Source organism: Nerophis ophidion, linkage group LG10, assembly GCF_033978795.1.
Source record: "Nerophis ophidion isolate RoL-2023_Sa linkage group LG10, RoL_Noph_v1.0, whole genome shotgun sequence".
Lineage (NCBI taxonomy): Eukaryota > Metazoa > Chordata > Actinopteri > Syngnathiformes > Syngnathidae > Nerophis > Nerophis ophidion.
This window is the reverse complement of record NC_084620.1, coordinates 7,260,775-7,278,274: the sequence shown is the minus strand read 5'-3', so window position 1 is coordinate 7,278,274 and position 17,500 is coordinate 7,260,775. Positions and strand designations below refer to the sequence as shown.

The window sequence follows — 17,500 nt, the reverse complement described above, 5'->3', positions numbered from 1 at the left end:
CACCAAAGCATGGTTTATTGTGCGTCACTGACAGCCACAGGTTTTTTTTTGTTTTTTGTTTTTTTACTGTTTTTGCTGTGAGTCTTGTTTTAGTACTGATTGGCACCCAAATTACACTCTCACATAAGTAATTGGAGGGTAATGGAGACCATTTATTTGCTGTCATTTTTTTTTTTTTTATCTAAAAGGGGAATTGTTCTTCTTTTGGATGTTGCCCATCATCCACAAACATGTGAGACAAGAACACGTCTTTTCCTTTTCTGTGGATTCTAAATAGTGAAAAACTGTCCGTATGATGCTGCCAACAATGCAGGTAATGGATATACAATTTGTTCTGCCTTTAAAGACCTCTACTAACCATCCAAAACACCCCAACACATGTTGTATGCATGTGGGCAGCACGGTGGTAGAGGGGTTAGTTTGTCTTCCTCACAATACGAAGGTCCTGAGTAGTTCTGGGTTCAATCCCGGGCTCAAGATCTTTTTGTGTGGAGTTTACATGATCTTCCCGTGACTGCGTGGGTTCCCTCCGGGTACTCCGGCTTCCTCCTACCTCCTAAGACATGCACCTGGGGATAGGTTGATTGGCAACACTAAATGGTCCCTAGTGTGTGAATGTGAGTGTGAATGTTGTCCGTCTATCTGTGTTGGCCCTGCGATGAGGTGGCGACTTGTCCAGGGTGTAGCTGAAATAGGCACCAGCGCCCCCCGCGACCCCAAAAGGGAGTAAGCGGTAGAGATTGGATGGATGAATGTATGCATGTAATGTAGTAACAGGCACATTCATGACGACATATGATATTTACAGCATTTTTGTAATTTTAAGAGCACATGGCAACTAATTAAACTTCCATAAACAAAACCACATAGCTACCACTTTCTGTGTTTGCTACCACTAATGGCCGACTTTGTGGGAGCCCTTGAGCGTTATCATGTAGCATTATTACTAAACATTTCTAATAAGGACATAAAACCGTGATCTACAATGTCCGCTCTCACTGTGAGGCCGACTGATGGGATGGTTGTATTTTTCAGCGCTTGTGCTCTCTTCATTCATTCAGATAAATCCTCACTTCCAAATTAAAAAAAAATGCTTCCTTGCAGTGTTGTCGGGTTTAATGCTGTGTTTTGAATGATTGAGAGCAAAGGTGAGAGACATATTGTATTAAGTTGTGAAGTGAAGTGAATTATATTTATATAGCGCTTTTTCTCTAGTGACTCAAAGCGCTTTACATAGTGAAACCCAATATCTAAGTTACATTTAAACCAGTGTGGGTGGCACTGGGAGCAGGTGGGTAAAGTGTCTTGCCCAAGGACACAACGGCAGTGACTAGGATGGCACAAGCGGGAATCGAACCTGCAACCCTCAAGTTGCTGGCACGGCCGCTCTACCAACCGAGCTAAACCGCCCAGTTGTTAGCGTGTGGAATTTTAAAATTGAGCAACTTCCCGGCTTGGTGCCACAACCTTCTACTCTGCATGTGAGATGCATGATTTATAACCTAGCATGAACTTTATTATATAGCTGCAGCAGCTCCAGCTCTTTCTTCTTGGTATTCTTTATTTTATGGCCGGTCTCCACCGTCATTATTAGCAGCTCATCATTATTATCAAGTAGCTAGTAGCAGGTTACTTGCTCGCAGTCAGGGACCACTGTGAGCAAGGCAATGTGTTACAATGCCAGAAATGTAGTTCCTCTGTGATAGCTTTCACAATAACAATGTCGCAATAGCTTGCATTTTTGGCAGTTCTTGGAATGCTTATAGAGCACTTTATAGGCGAAATGGATGTATCCCAATTTCCTGCATTGTTAGCCGCCTCTTACTAGCAGTTTGTCACTATTGTCTATTTTTTACAATTTAGAACACACATGAAATATATGTTTGTCTTGTGTTCTGGATTTTGGATAATGAGCAAAATTCCAAAAATAACTGAATTTGTCCTTAAATCTAAAATAAAAGAACAACAAACGTCTCCCCGCACGCAAGTGATTTGGCAAACAAAACCACATTTTATGTGTCTGCTCTCATAATTTGGGTTGAATTTTGCTTTTTTGTCTCCCTCCTTACACACTGACGTCAGACCCCACACTCCCTTTTGGCACACTCACACCCTCTGACTATTGTTTATTTTTTTGTATGTTGTTCTCTATATTTAATGCATGCTGGACCCCCCCTCAGTCAGGTCATGGTTGTCCAGAACGCCAGGTATGTGATGGATTTCGACACTCTTTGGTTGTGTTTTTGGTTTGTCAGTTTGGTGAAGGTCTTAACATTCAGTCCCACTAACCTGCCTCAGTAGACAAGGAGCCTCTGCATTGCTTTCTATGAGAGGCCAGCAGGGACTCCATTGTGTGGTTTTCAACCTCCTAAGCATTGCAAGCGTCCTGTCCCTCAGTAATGTTGCACAACCTCTAATCCTTTAACCCATTTAAGTGAAGACTTCTTCCGGTGGTCCTGCTCATTATGATCAGGTCATCTTTGTCAGAACTGAACTAACCTTGCTAACAAGCTGACACTGGAATCAGTTACCTAAATTACACATTGTTAGGTTTTTGTCCAACAAAAACAACATTTAGAGATAAACCCCTAATTTCTTGCAGCCCGCCATTGTTTCTTAACCAGATTCCTTAACAATGTGCTTCCCAGTCATTCCCAGCCCTCCAATCCTAGTGGATCACCCCTTCCAGTGCATTAAGTATCCTGGTGGTCTATTTGAATAACATCAAATATGTCCCCTCATCCCAACCCCTTCCTTGCTCCAACCAGTGCTGAGAACAAGAGGAGGTCAAAACACGCGGGCAAGAGCCTTAATCCTGAGTGGAACCAGACTGTCATCTACAAGAACATCCACCTGGAGCAGGTACTGTTGACTGATAATATTTCAGTAGGTTTTTCAGCCCGATTAGGCAGCTAAGGAGTTTGGCTGGTCTTGATTTCATTCTCAAGTGTTGCTTCAAGTCAATTGTTTCTGTCAGGATTTGAACAACATACCCGTATTGATGCAAATGGACAAAGCGTGTAAACAATGGTCTTACACAGCCCGACAATGCAGAAAACATGTCTGGAAGTCTTTGATTTGTGTTGGTTCTGTCAGGGTTTAGGCAACATAATCTTGTCGATGGAAATGGTAAATCTATCCATCCCAGTAAAAAAAATATCTTGCAGCAAATGCACCCTCTAGTGTTTGAAAATGTGACTGTGCCTGTTTTCAGTTGAGGAAGAAGACCCTCGAAGTGAGCGTGTGGGACTATGACAAGTGTTCCTCCAATGATTTCCTGGGAGAGGTAAGCAGTCCTTGTTGTTTAGTTTCCTGGTTTGAGCACATGGATAAATATGTACGTGTCCATCTGTAGGTCCTCATAGACCTGTCCGACACAGCCCAGCTGGACAACGTTCCCCACTGGCTCCCCCTCAAGCCACAAACTGAGAGCGACCACCACCGGCGCTCCCACCAGAGCCGACACAGCTCCTCCAAAGCGTCCTCGCAGCACTCGTCCCCCAAGACCGCAGGCTCCGCCCCTGACCAGGACTCCCCCAAGTCGTCGGTGATCAAAAGCCGGAGCCACGGCATCTTTCCGGATCCGGCAAAAGGTAAAAAAAAAAAAGCAGTTCCTCACTTTTCTCCCTCCTGCTGCTTGATGTTTGCACACCCCACCAACCCACCCACCCACACATTGTCGCTTCCAACTTCATGCTTTTTGCTTCGCCATGATCTGTCTTCTTGGTTGCTATGGTCACCCAGCTCTGCCAGAGGGCAGCATGGCCGCGGAAGGCTTTGGATAAAATCAAAATGAACTAGGATATAAAGAGCTGCAGATGCCCCCCCCCAACTAAAACACATAACATTTCAGGCATTTACTTTGGTAATGTGGTGAATCTGATTGTTTTAGACATGCAGGTGCCCCCCCTCGAGAAATCTCGCAGTAGCCCCGCCACATCCAAGCCTTCCCCGTCCGAAGGCCAGAGTCAAAGCCCCCGCCACGGACATGCGCAACACTCTCACTCACGCACCGCCAAAGGTGCCGCATGGCAACGCCATCAGGAGGGCGTCGGTGCCGGGAGTGGCGGAGGGGTTGCCATAACAACAACACCAACTGCAACAACAACAGCGGGCGATGGCCCACAGCAGCCTCAGCAACGCCTCCAACCAAGTAAACCAAGACGTAGATAAACTCCCACCCTCCGACGCCGCATGGCCGTCATATTTTTCTATAGTTTGTTTTTTCCTCCCCCTGGTTCGTTGACAATCCTCAACCTCCTTGTACTCACTTGTACTCCCCACCCCTCACTGCTTCTCTTCTGTACACAAACAGTGTCGAGGCTCGCCACTAGAGGACGCCATTTTCGCCCTTTAACACGAAGCAAAAGAGGCCAATCGCTGCAACATAAACAAACTAAATTGGTTGAAGCACGACACCATAATCCCTTTTTTCAAGAAACCTATCTTTAATTTTTTATTTGTACTTTCACAAAGTTTTGGAGGAAGATTTTGAAAAAAAAACAACAGAAGAAAGCTGCACTCCATCAACAATCCCTCAACCTTCTCTCCTATTTGATTTGTTTACTAACAAAAAGTCAATTTCTGAGGCTCCTCCTCTGGAATGTCTGTGCATGCATCCCTCCTCTTTGTTTCCTTCCTTTCGCTCTAAACAACTACGGGACCCACAATGCACCTCTGCAGCACCCATGTGAGAGGGGCTTGCATGTAATTGACAGACGCTCTTTCAATTTCAAGCTCCATCTTGCTCCTACTACCCACCCCCGCCCTCCATCTTCAACTTTGACCCACAAACTTTGTCTCCCGGCGTGTTGACCTCCTCCCTCGCCCCCCCCTCCCCCACCATCCACAAAACAAACACGCCCAGGCCAGCGCCCCGGCCACCACAGGCACAGCGTTGAGGGTGTGCTCACCATTCAGAGAGCTCAGTCTGATTGGCTGCCCGCACTGCCGTCGCTGGCGCCGGCCAATGGGAGCAGAGCGGACAGCAGACCCCCGACCCTCAGGAAGGCCGTGTCGGAGGAAAGGCCGACCGTCGCCCGAGGTGAGCCCCTCAAAGTCCCCTGTCCCACCCCCTTGATGCTACTAACGCACACCTGCAAAGAAGCAAAGAGACAAGAAAAAAAACCCTAAAATAAGACTAATTTAAACTAACCAAGCCTAAAAGATCTAACTAATGATGTCATTCCTGATTGGGTGGCTTATACGTGTCCACGTCTCATGCCCTTGCTATTCATGACAATCACGTACTGTTTCATGTCCATGTCCTCGCTTCGGCGCGCGTCTTTCCTCTTTGTTGATATCGTGTCCTTGCCCACGCAGCGCGGTCCAGCTACAGGTCAGGAGACGGCCCCGTCACCGCCGCCTCCTTGGACAGTGGCCTGAGCGGCAGCGCCTACAGCCTGTTGGACGAGGACGCAGAACTGAACGAGGTGGACAGCGCTATCTTCCAGGTGCCGCGACTGTGAGTCTCGCGCTTCCTTTTAAAAGATTTATTATAATTTGTATCCATCCATCCATTTTCTACCGCTTATTCCCTTTCGGGGTCGCGGCGGGCGCTGGCGCCTATCTCAGCTACAATCGGGCGGAAGGCAGGGTACACCCTGGACAAGTCGCCACCTCATCGCAGGGCCAACACAGATAGACGGACAACATTCACACACTAGGGCCAATTTAGTGTTGCCAATCAACCTATCCCCAGGTGCATGTCTTTGGAAGTGGGAGGAAGCCGGAGTACCCGGAGGGAACCCACGCATTCACGGGGAGAACATGCAAACTCCACACAGAAAGATCCCGAGCCTGGATTTGAACCCAGGACTGCAGGAACTTCGTATTGTGAGGCAGACGCACTAACCCCTCTGCCACCGTATTTATGATAAAAGTTTTTCTTTTAAATATCAACAAAAATGATTACAATTTACTTTTTAAGGTTCTTTTAATTATTTACAATTATTATTTGTAATGATTTTTTTCTTTGTTTGGCTTTAGTGGGAAGATTCCTAATGGTACGGATGGGATGAAATCATCTATGATTGATTCTGATGGTAAGACAAATTATTTTAAACTTAAGCTACAATGCAATTTATTGTAATGTTATTACATTAAATTGAATTACATTTTAATCATCAATATTACAATGTAACTGATTGTAATATTGATTATTACAATTACTACTGGGTAAATTTTGTTTTTATCCATTTTTTATTAATTTAAAATAGCTAAAAAAGCTAAAGAAAGGTATGATTGTTATTCTAACCAAGTAATAATAATTGATTGTTTTTAATGAATTTCATTTGACAAACATTTTAATTGTACTCATTTTAGATAGCAGAAAAATGTTAGTGTTTTATTTATTTAATTAAATATATTTAAAATGTATATCTTGTATATGACAAATTGTATTTGTTTTTAATGTAAATAAAATAGAATGCTAAATACAGTTTTTTTTATGTAGAATGAAATATTTGTATTGGTTTATTATTTATGAGTAAATATTCGTATGGACTTAAAGTACTCAGAAAAGTAAGTGTGAGGGCTTGTTCAAATGGTGTATTGTGTGCGCCGCAGGTAAGTCTCAGGTGATGGGAGAGATCAAGATCGCTCTGAAGAAGGACGTGAGGACAGAAGGAGACCAGCTGGTCCTGGAGATCCTTCAGTGTCGTAACATCACATACAAGTTTAAAACTGCAGACCACCTGCCTGGTAATCTTTCACTTTTCACTCTTAAATACATGTATTCTTCCTTCGTTGTCTTTTTCTTATTTTTCTACTTCTCTTTCTTCTTCTTCTTCTTTGTCTTTGTCTTTTTCCTTCTTCCCCTCCCTCTTTTCATCATTATTTTTTTTTCTTGATATTCTTCTTTTTCTTTTTCATTCTTTTATTTTTCTAGTTCCTCTTCCTGTGTTTTTCTTTTTCTTCTTCTTTTTGCCATTGTTGATCTTTTTGTGTTTCTTGTTTCTATTTTTTTCTTCTCTTCTTTTTGTTCTTGTTTTTATTTCACTAACTCTTCTTCTCATTTGTGTTAGTTTCCCTCCGTGTTCTACTTTCTCTTGTTTTGAATCTTCTACATTTGTGTTATTCCTCTTGATGAGCTTATTGTTGTTCTAGTTTTTCTTCACCTTTCTCTCATGGTTCTTGTTCTCCTTTTTCCAGTTCTTCCTCTTCTTGCTCCTATTTTTCTTTGTCCTCCTCATTTTGTTTTGTTCAAATAGTTATTCTTATTCTTGTTTGTTTGTTTTCATCCTTTTTGTCATTTTTCCTGAACATTCTTACTGTTCTCTTTGTTGTTCTTCTTCTTATTTGTCTTTTCAATCCGTTTTTGTCCTTGTCTTATGTTATTATTTTTGTTGTTATTAATTCTTATTTTTCTTTTTTCTTCCTATTTTTCTTTTCTTCTTCTTCCTTATTCTTATTTTTCTTCCTGTTCTTCTTCTTCGTTATCTTTTTATTTTTGTCTCATTATTTTTCTTATTTTTCTTCTCTGTCTTCTTCTTTTTGCCCTTTTTGTTCATGTGTTTGTTTTCTTCTTTGTATTTTTTTTCTTCCTTCTATTTTTAGTTCTTGTTTCTATTCGTGTTTCTCTTGTTCTTGATGTTCTTGTTATTCTTGCTCGTGATCTTATTGTTCTTCTTGTTTTTCTTCCTCTTTCCCTATTTCGTTCTTGTTCTTCTTCTACCTGTTATCATCGTTAATATAGTATTGAAGTTATCTTTGTATTTTGTGGTGTTGATATTTTGAAGCAATGATTCTCCAATTTTGGTACGTGTACCACTCGGGTACGCGGGCTCCATCTAGTAGTACGTCAAAGAATCACTCGATTAAAGTGCAGTGTTTTATTTTCATATATTCAAACACAGTGTTACTGTTCAATCTCTGTGTGTAATGTTACGGTGGCCAAAAATATGAAATATACCTGTTAATTAAAAATCTATGCTTGTTTTTAATGAATACTTAGGCTTACTACGCTACTGTATTTTAAAGGCCTACTGAAATGTGATTTTCTTATTTAAACGGGGATAGCAGGTCCATTCTATGTGTCATACTTGATCATTTCGCGATATTGCCATATTTTTGCTGAAAGGATTTAATAGAGAACATCCACGATAAAGTTCGCAACTGGAGAAAAGCCCTGCCTCAGACGATGACGTCACATGTTGAGGACTCCTCATATATTCACATTGATTTTAATGGGAGCCTCCAACAAAACCAGCTATTCAGACCGAGAAAACGACAATTTTCCCTTTAATTTGAGCGAGGATGAAAGATTTGTGTTTGAGGATATTGATAGCGACGGACTACAAAAAAAAAAAAAAAAATGATTGCAATCGCGTTGCATTGAGACGGATTCATATGTTTTTAGAGACATTTACTAGGATATTTCTGGGAAATCCCTTATCTTTCTATTGTGCTGCTAGTGTTTTAGTGAGTTTAACAGTACCTGATAGTCGGAGGTGTACGTCCACGGCCGGGTGTTGACGCGCAGTGTCTCAGGGAAGTCGACGGCAGCTGTATGGACGGCACAAGCTCAGCTGCTATCCGGTAAGAGGCGACTTTTTAACCACAATTTTCTCACCGAAACCTTCTGGTTGACATGTAGTCGGGATCCATGTCCGCTGTGATCCATACTAAAGTTTCACCTCCCTGAATTTTTAACAAGGAATCACCGTGTGTTTGTGTGGCTAAAGGCTAAAGCTTCCCAACTCCGTCTTTCTACTTTGACTTCTCCATTATTAATTGAACAAATTGCAAAAGATTCAGCAACACAGATGTCCAAAATACTGTGTAATTATGACGTTAAAGCAGACGACTTTTAGCTCTGTGTGTGCGCAGCGCTCATATTCATAACAGCCCGTGACGTCACGCGTACACGTCATCATTACGCGACGTTTTCAAGAAAAAAGTCCCGGGAAATTTAAAACTGCAATTTAGTAAACTAAAAAGGCCGTATTGGCATGTGTTGCAATGTTAATATTTCATCATTGATATATAAACTATCAGACTGCGTGGTGGGTAGTAGTGGCTTTCAGTAGGCCTTTAATGTTGGTCATAATGATGGTACTTGGAGAGTCAAGTGTTTTCTGGGGTGATTCTAGGTAAAAACAGTTTCAGAACCCATTTTTCCATTTTCTACCGCTTATTCCCTTTCGGGGTCGCGGGGGGCGCTGGCGCCTATCTCAGCTACAATCGGGCGGAAGGCAGGGTACACCCTGGACAAGTCGCCACCTCATCACAGGGCCAACACAGATAGACAGACAACATTCACACTCACATTCACACGCTAGGGCCAATTTAGTGTTGCCAATCAACCTATCCCCAGACCCACTGGTCTAAATTAAATAATATCCTGCGGGTTCCTGTGGTCATTATCGCCCTCTATTGGTGAGGGGTTTAAACTGCAAGTAAATACAAATAATTATTTTTTTTCCCCAATTAACGGATACCAAATTCTATTGTCAGACCTCTACGTGAAGCTCTACGTGGTCAATATCGCCACCCAGAAAAGGATCATCAAGAAGAAGACACGGGTGTGTCGTCACGATCGCGAGCCGTCCTTCAACGAGACCTTTCGCTTCTGCATGAACCCCGCCGGACACTCCTTACAGGTGACAAATGCCCCCACCCTTCCTCTCTATCACACCTGACAAGTTCAACAAAGTGAGCTCACTTCTCATAACCTTTTCAGCTCTTCCTGGTATCCAACGGCGGCAAGTTCATGAAGAAGACGCTGATCGGCGAGGCCTACGTGTGGCTGGACAAGGTGGACCTGCGTAAGCGTGTGGTGAGCTGGCACAAGCTGCTCGCCAGCACCGCTCAGATTCACTCGTAGTAGGCGGCGCTCGCCTGGGTGTGTTTAGCCGTTTATTTTTAGGCGTGGACGGAAAAATCGGCAAAGTTATTACAGGAAGTAGCGAGGGAGGAACAGGAACAGGAAGTGTCGACAGGATGGCCCAATCAAGCAGGTACAACAACACACGCTAAATACAGGGATACACATGCTACATGCTACATGCTAATTCATCCCAGCATTTTACCAATGATTCTTTATTTTTCTATTATGATAGATAATCCGTTCTTCATGTCTGTACGAAGCAGTATATTTGATACACACACACACACACACAATCTCACACACACACTACCTAGCATTCTACGCCGCTTGTTCACTTTAAACAGAGTTTTATCAAAAGTCGCATTTCTTTATTAGCATTATACTGAATTGGAGCCTTTGTGACGTGTGTGCACGTGTCAGTCAGTCTGGTTCACACACTGTACATAGAAAATCATTTAATAGATCCATATATAGATATATATAAATTATATTTATCACAGACAATCAAGTCTTGGTGATTGTTTTTATTTCTCCACAACAAAAGCTTTTATCTTGTGTGTTACTGCGCTTTTTTTTTTCTTTAGCGCTTTTTCCTCCTTGAATGTAAATTATGAGATCCACTCTCTCCCGACAGATATAGGATAATATAATATTATATCATAGCAAATTTTATTATAAAAAGTATGTTTGTTCATGTGGTTTCTATGCAGTAATCATAGCCAACGTGTCTCCATGTTTTCACCAGACTGAAATGTGACACATTTAAAATGTTTAAAACATGTTTTCCTAATTAATTTGCACTTCTTTATAGTATTTTTTTCATGTGTTTAGTTTTTGTTTTGTAATTGAATTTTGTGTTATTTATTCTCCGTGCAGGAGTGTTTACAGGCGTCGTAAATCATCATGTCATAATAAGCTTTTGTAAATGTCTCGTTTTATGTTTGGAAACTCAGCGACTTTTTCCCGTTTACAAAAAAAAGAAAAAGTATTATTCCGATTAAAAAGCGCCTAGTCGTTTTTTCCAGCCTCATTTCGAGCGATGACCAAAAAGACACACCGTTTATCCCGCTTGTGGTTTTCATGTCCGCGTGAGTGTTTTTTATGACATGGTTTGAAGTCCTTTTGCGTGTCACCGGCTCACAAACACAAAGGTGTAACATCCCAGCCGTGTAAATACATCACCTTTTTTAAAACAGCGGGGTTAGGAGCAAAAGGTCCTTCGGAGGACCATGTGAAAAAGACACAATTTTAGAAAAAAAAAAAAAAGGTGGTGATGTTTTCAGTTGTTTTCTGGATGTACAGCGCAAACTAACCACACGAAGGCAGTGCAGTCTTCAATGTGCTCACTCTGGATGTTGCATGTTTCGTTGGTGGCTCATAATATTTTTGTGTCCGGATTACGATTAGAAAAAAACTAGAAAAAGAAGATGAAGTGTCTAGAACTATTGAGCGGGAGCAGGGAGGGGAGGGGGGGGGGTTTATTCATGATTATGATATGCTGACTGTACAAAGATGATGCTCGTCTGTTTTGTTTTTCACTTGTAAGAAAAAATTAATTGACCGTCTTTTGGTTTTGTGATTGTGTACAGGAGGTACTGATACATTATGCAAATTGTGCTGTAAAGAAATGGCTGTTATCCCTCCTCCTCCCCGTGTGGAAATATATTAAATATGAGTACAAATCAAGCTCCGGTGGTGGTGTTGTTGTTTTTTCTTCAAAAGGGGCTTATTTGCCGTATTTTCCGGACAATAGTGAGCTGCACCAACTACATTTTAGAAGAAAAAAATATGTTCCCACGTATTAGCTGCCCCGAACTGAAAACCACAGATATACAGTGCAGACCAAAAGTTTGGACACCTCCTTCTCATTTCAATGTTTTTTTTCTTTATTTTCATGACTATTTACATTGTAGATTGTCACTTAAAGGCATCAAAACTATGACACCTGTGAAGTGAAAACCCTTTCAGGGTACTACCTCTTGAAGCTCATCGAGAGAATTCCAAGAGTGTGCAAAACAGTAATCGGAGCAAAGGGAGGCTATTTTGAAAAAAACTACAATATAAAAATGTTTTCAGTTATTTCACCTTTTTTTGTTAAGTACATAACTCCACATGTGTTCATTCATTGTTTTGATGCCTTCAGTGACAATATAATATTAATATTAATATTATTATATTATTAATAATATTAATATATTAATAATATTAACAGTTCGAGATGCCACCTCAGTAGAAGCATTTAAGTCTCACCTTAAAACTCATTTGTATACTCTAGCCTTTAAATAGACTCCCTTTTTAGACCAGTTGATCTGCCGTTTCTCTTCTTTTTCTTCTATGTCCCACTCTCCTTTGTGGAGGGGGTCCGGTCCGATCCGGTGGCCATGTACTGCTCGCCTGTGTATCGGCTGGGGACATCTCTGCGCTGCTGATCAGCCTCCGCTTGGGATGGTTTCCTACTGGCCCCGCTGTGAACGGGACTCTCGCTGCTGTGTTGGATCCGCTTTGGACTGGACTCTCGCGACTGTGTTGGATCCATTATGGATTGAACTTTCACAGTATCATGTTCTCATATGTTCTCATAGTCATCAGTATCACAGTATCATGTTCTCATAGTCATCATTGTCACCGACGTCCCACTGGGTGTGAGTTTTCCTTGCCCTTATGTGGGCCTACCGAGGATGTCGTAGTGGTTTGTGCAGCCCTTTGAGACACTAGTGATTTAGGGCTATATAAGTAAACATTGATTGATTGATTGATTGAATATTAATAGTTATGAAAATAAAGAAAAAAATCATTGAAATGAGGTGTATCCAAACTTTTGGCCTGTACTGTATATGTTGTGAAAAAATGTATTAACACAGAAAGATTTTGTAAATGTTTATTTACATACCTCAAATATTTCTAAACTTTGTAACACGGCAGTAAAACTGCCGATCAAACAAAATAGAAGTCATCGCCATGCACCCACTAGCTGCGGAAGCTAGCTCTCCAGTCAACTGAACAGACTCAATGTTTTTGGTGAATTTACAAAACTGAAACAATACAAAAATAATGTAATTGTCAGTCAATTATACTAACAAAGACGCCTTTAAACCTGTTAGCATATTAGCTGTTGCTAACGTAGCTGGCTTTATTACATTCTCGTAGCATGTACAAATGTGCATGAAAACACTCATACAGATATCACACAGGGGGCGGTTTAGTAAGTATGCATACTTTGTTAAAATGTACAAACCCCGTTTCCATATGAGTTGGGAAATTGTGTTAGATGTAAATATAAACGGAATAGAATGATTTGCAAATCCTTTCTAACCCATATTCAATTGAATGCTCTACAAAGACAAGATATTTGATGTTCAAACTCATAAACTTTATTTTTTTGTGCAAATAATTAACTTAGAATTTCATGGCTGCAACATTAGCCAAAGTAGTTGGGAAAGGGCATGTTCACCACTGTGTTACATCACCTTTTCTTTTATCAACACTCAATAAACGTTTGGGAACTGAGGAAACTAATTGTTGAAGCTTTGAAAGTGGAATTCTTTGCTATTCTTGTTTTATGTAGAGCTTCAGTCGTTCAACAGTCCGGGGTTTCCACTGTTGTATTTTACGCTTCATACTGTTCCACACATTTTCGATGGGAGACAGGTCTGGACTGCAGGCGGGCTAGGAAAGTACCCGCACTCTCTTTTTACGAAGCCACGCTGTTGTAACACTTGTCTTGCTGAAATAAGCAGGGGCGTCCATGATAACGTTGCTTGGATGACAACATATGTTGCTCCAAAACCTGTATGTACCTTTCAGCATCAATGGTGCCTTCACAGATGTGTAAGTTACCCATGCCTTGGGCACTAATACACCTCCATACCATCACAGATGCTGGCTTTTGAACTTTGCGCCTATAACAATCCAAATGGTTATTTTCCTCTTTGTTCTGGAGGAACCCACGTCCTCTGTTTCCAAATATAATTTGAAATGTGGACTCGTCAGACCACAGAACACCTTTCCACTTTGCATCAGTCCATCTTAGGTGAGCTCGGGCCCAGCCAAGCCGGCGGCGTTTCTGGATATTGTTGATAACTGGGTTTGGCTTTGCATAGTAGAGTTTTAACTTGCACTTACAGATGTAGCGACCAACTGTAGTTACTGACAGTGGTTTTAAGAAGTGTTCCTGAGCCCATGTGGTGATATCCTTTACACACTGATGTCTGTTTTTGATACAGTAGCGCCTGAGGGATAAAAAGTTCGTAATATCATCGCTTACGTGCAGTGATTTCTCCGGATTCTCTGAATTTTTTGATGGTTTTACGGACCGTAGATTGTAAAATCCCTAAATTCCTTGCAATAGCTCGTTGAGAAATGTTGTTCTAAAACTGTTCGACAATTTGTTTACAAAGTGGTGACCCTCGCCCCATCCTTGTTTGTGAATGACTTAGCATTTCGTGGAAGCTGCTTTTATACCCAAATCATGGCACCCACCTGTTCCCAATTAGCATGCAAATCTGTGAGGTGTTCCATATAAGTGTTTGATGAGCATTCCTCAACTTTATCAGTATTTATTGCCACCTTTCCCAACTTCTTTGTCAGGTGTTGCTGGCATCAAATTCTAAAGTTAATGATCATTTTGAAAAAAAAAATGTTTATCAGTTTGAACATCAAATATGTTGTCTTTGTAGCATATTCAACTGAATATGGGTTGAAAATGATTTGCAAATCATTGTATTCCGTTTATATTTACGTCTAACACAAATTCCCAACTCATATGGAAACGGGGTTTGTAAAACTTACAAGCATCGCTTGGAGTGATGAACGTTCTGATTCAAAGCTCAGCCTGAACAGAATGGCACTGCAGCACCTGCAGTGAGCAAACTCATCCAGAAGATGGCGCCACAGCACAACCAATAACACCTATTCAGTGGCAGCTTCTTGTTGTTTTTTAATACACTATTTGCATTAAGGCTGTCAGCATAGAATATTCCACAGATTAGCAGGACCGTTTTATAAGCCGCAAGGTTTAAAGTGTAGGAAAAAAAGTAGCGGCTTGTAGTCCGGAATTTATGGTACTTTTATTTTTAGATTGTTTGGGGAGGTTAGAATTCTGGCAGTGGGTGGTTGTATTTCCACATGTTGGCCAGTAGAGGGTGGTGTTGGACACTGTACAGCACTTAATCCAATCCAATCCACTTTATTTATACAGCACATTTAAACAACAATAACGTTTCCAAAGTGCTGCACAGCCGTGTTAAAAACAATTGTAAAAAAATATATATATATAAAACCAATAAAAACAATATAAAAACAAATATGATTAAAAACTATTTTAAAGGGTAAAATCAATTAAAACAGTAAAATAGAAATCAAAGTGTATAAAAAACACAGAGGACCACACAACTCACGTAGTGTTAAAAGCCAAAGAATAAAACCAATAAAAACAAATATGATTAAAAAGTATTTTAAAGTCTATCCTATCCTAACATCCTCATAAGGAGGATGTCAGGATAGGATAGACTTACTGTATATTTACCACACAATAGGGAATTACGTTGTTGCAGTGCAGGGTTTTTACATACAGGAGCAGAAGTAAAATGGAATGAAAAAAAATATAGTAATACTAAATATTGCTCGCTATTATATATAAATAGAAGATAAAATACCCCAAAAACCACCAACATCCATATTTACCATGAATTGATTAACGTGGACCCCAACTTAAACAAGTTCCATCCATCCATTTTCTACCGCTTATTCCCTTTTGGGGTCGCGGGGGGCGCTGGCGCCTATCTCAGCTACAATCGGGCGGAAGGCGGGGTACACCCTGGACAAGTCGCCACCTCATCACAGGGCCAACACAGATAGACAGACAACATTCACACACTAGGGCCAATTTAGTGTTGCCAATCAACCTATCCCCAGGTGCATGTCTTTGGAAGTGGCAGGAAGCCGGAGTACCCGGAGGGAACCGACGCAGTCATGGGGAGAACATGCAAACTCCACACAGGAAGATCCCGAGCCTGGATTTGAACCCAGGACTGCAGGAACTTTGTATTGTAAACAAGTTGAAAAACGTATTCGGGTGTTACCATTTAGTGGTCGATTGTACGGAATATGTACTGAACTGTGCAATCTACTAATAAAAGTATCAATCAAATCTATCAATTGCACATTACAAAAAAACGATCCCAGTAATCACATAAGTGCACTGTGAAGTCTTATAGAAGTGGGGAGAAAGGACCGGCAGTAGTGCTCCTTCTTGCAGTATGGATGTAACATTCTAATGCTGAAGGAGCGCCTCAGGGCCTCCACAGTGCCGTGCATGGGGTGAAAGGTATTTGACATTATGGATGTCACCTTGATCAGCATTCTTTTGTCATCAAAGGACTCCGGCTTATTAGTGATTCCCAAAGCCCAAAAAAAGTCTGCGGGCTATAGAGCATTTTCCGTTCGAGCTCCAGTACTCTGGAATGCCCTCCCGGTAACAGTTCGAGATGCCACCTCAGTAGAAGCATTTAAGTCTCACCTTAAAACTCATTTGTATACTCTAGCCTTTAAATAGACTCCCTTTTTAGACCAGTTGATCTGCCGTTTCTTTTCTTTTTCTTCTATGTCCCACTCTCCCGTGTGGAGGGGGTCCGGTCCGATCCGGTGGCCATGTACTGCTCGCCTGTGTATCGGCTGGGGACATCTCTGCGCTGCTGGTCCGCCTACGCTTGGGATGGTTTCCTGCTGGCTCCGCTGTGAACGGGACTCTCGCTGCTGTGTCTTAGATCCTCTTTGGACTGGACTCTCGCGACTGTGTTGTATCCATTGTGGATTGAACTTTCACTGTATCCTGTTAGATCCGCTCGACATCCATTGCTTTCCTCCTCTCTAAGGTTCTCATAGTCATCATTGTCACCGACGTCCCACTGGGTGTGAGTTTTCCTTGCCCTTATGTGGGCCTACCGAGGATGTCGTGGTGGTTTGTGCAGCCCTTTGAGACACTAGTGATTTAGGGCTATATAAGTAAACATTGATTGATTGATTGATCCACCTCCTCAATGCTGTGTAGTGGGCAGCCTAGGACAGAGTCAGCTCTCTTAAAGGCCTCTACTGAAACCCACTACTATCGTCTGATAGTTTATATATCAATGATGAAATATTAACATTGCAACACAAGCCAATACGGCCTTTTTAGTTTACTAAATTGCAATTTTAAATTTTGCGCGATGTATCCTGTTGAAAACGTCGCGGTATATGATGACGCGTGCGTTTGACGTCACCGGTTGTAGCAGACAGTTTTTTCCAGCCCGATCCAAGCTATAAGTAGTCTGCTTTAATCGCATAATTACACAGTATTCTGGACATCTGTGTTGCTGAATCTTTTGCAATTTGTTCAATTAATAATGGAGAAGTCAAAGAAGAAAGATGTAGGTGGGAAGCGGTGTATTGCAGCTGCCTTTAGCAACACAAACACAGCCGGTGTTTCCTTGTTTACATTCCCGAAGGTGAAGCTTTACTGTGGAACAGAGCGGTTGACCACATGTCAACCCGCAAGTTTCGGTGAGGAAATTGTGGTAATACGTCGGCTCTTGCCGTAGACATGAGCGGAGCTTGCGTCCTCCTGCAGCTGCGTGGCTTCCCTCAGAGACACTGGCGGTCACCACACCCGTGGCCACACCCCTCCGACTTTCA

General features: G+C 41.7%; 1 protein-coding gene across 1 annotated transcript in view; it reads left to right on the top strand.

The window, feature by feature from the left end:
- The window catches only part of pcloa (piccolo presynaptic cytomatrix protein a), a 64,877-nt gene extending 53,362 nt beyond the window's left edge, over positions 1-11,515 (top strand). Inside the window, exons 17-28 of the mRNA XM_061912198.1 lie at positions 2,181-2,207; positions 2,769-2,862; positions 3,215-3,286; positions 3,356-3,593; positions 3,893-4,050; positions 4,132-4,165; positions 4,868-5,044; positions 5,323-5,464; positions 5,989-6,044; positions 6,568-6,702; positions 9,457-9,602; positions 9,683-11,515. Of these exons, the coding sequence (XP_061768182.1) occupies positions 2,181-2,207; positions 2,769-2,862; positions 3,215-3,286; positions 3,356-3,593; positions 3,893-4,050; positions 4,132-4,165; positions 4,868-5,044; positions 5,323-5,464; positions 5,989-6,044; positions 6,568-6,702; positions 9,457-9,602; positions 9,683-9,826 (1,423 nt within the window). The 3' untranslated portion in view covers positions 9,827-11,515. The remainder of the gene's footprint in view (positions 1-2,180; positions 2,208-2,768; positions 2,863-3,214; positions 3,287-3,355; positions 3,594-3,892; positions 4,051-4,131; positions 4,166-4,867; positions 5,045-5,322; positions 5,465-5,988; positions 6,045-6,567; positions 6,703-9,456; positions 9,603-9,682) is intronic.
- Positions 11,516-17,500: the final 5,985 nt, after the last annotated feature.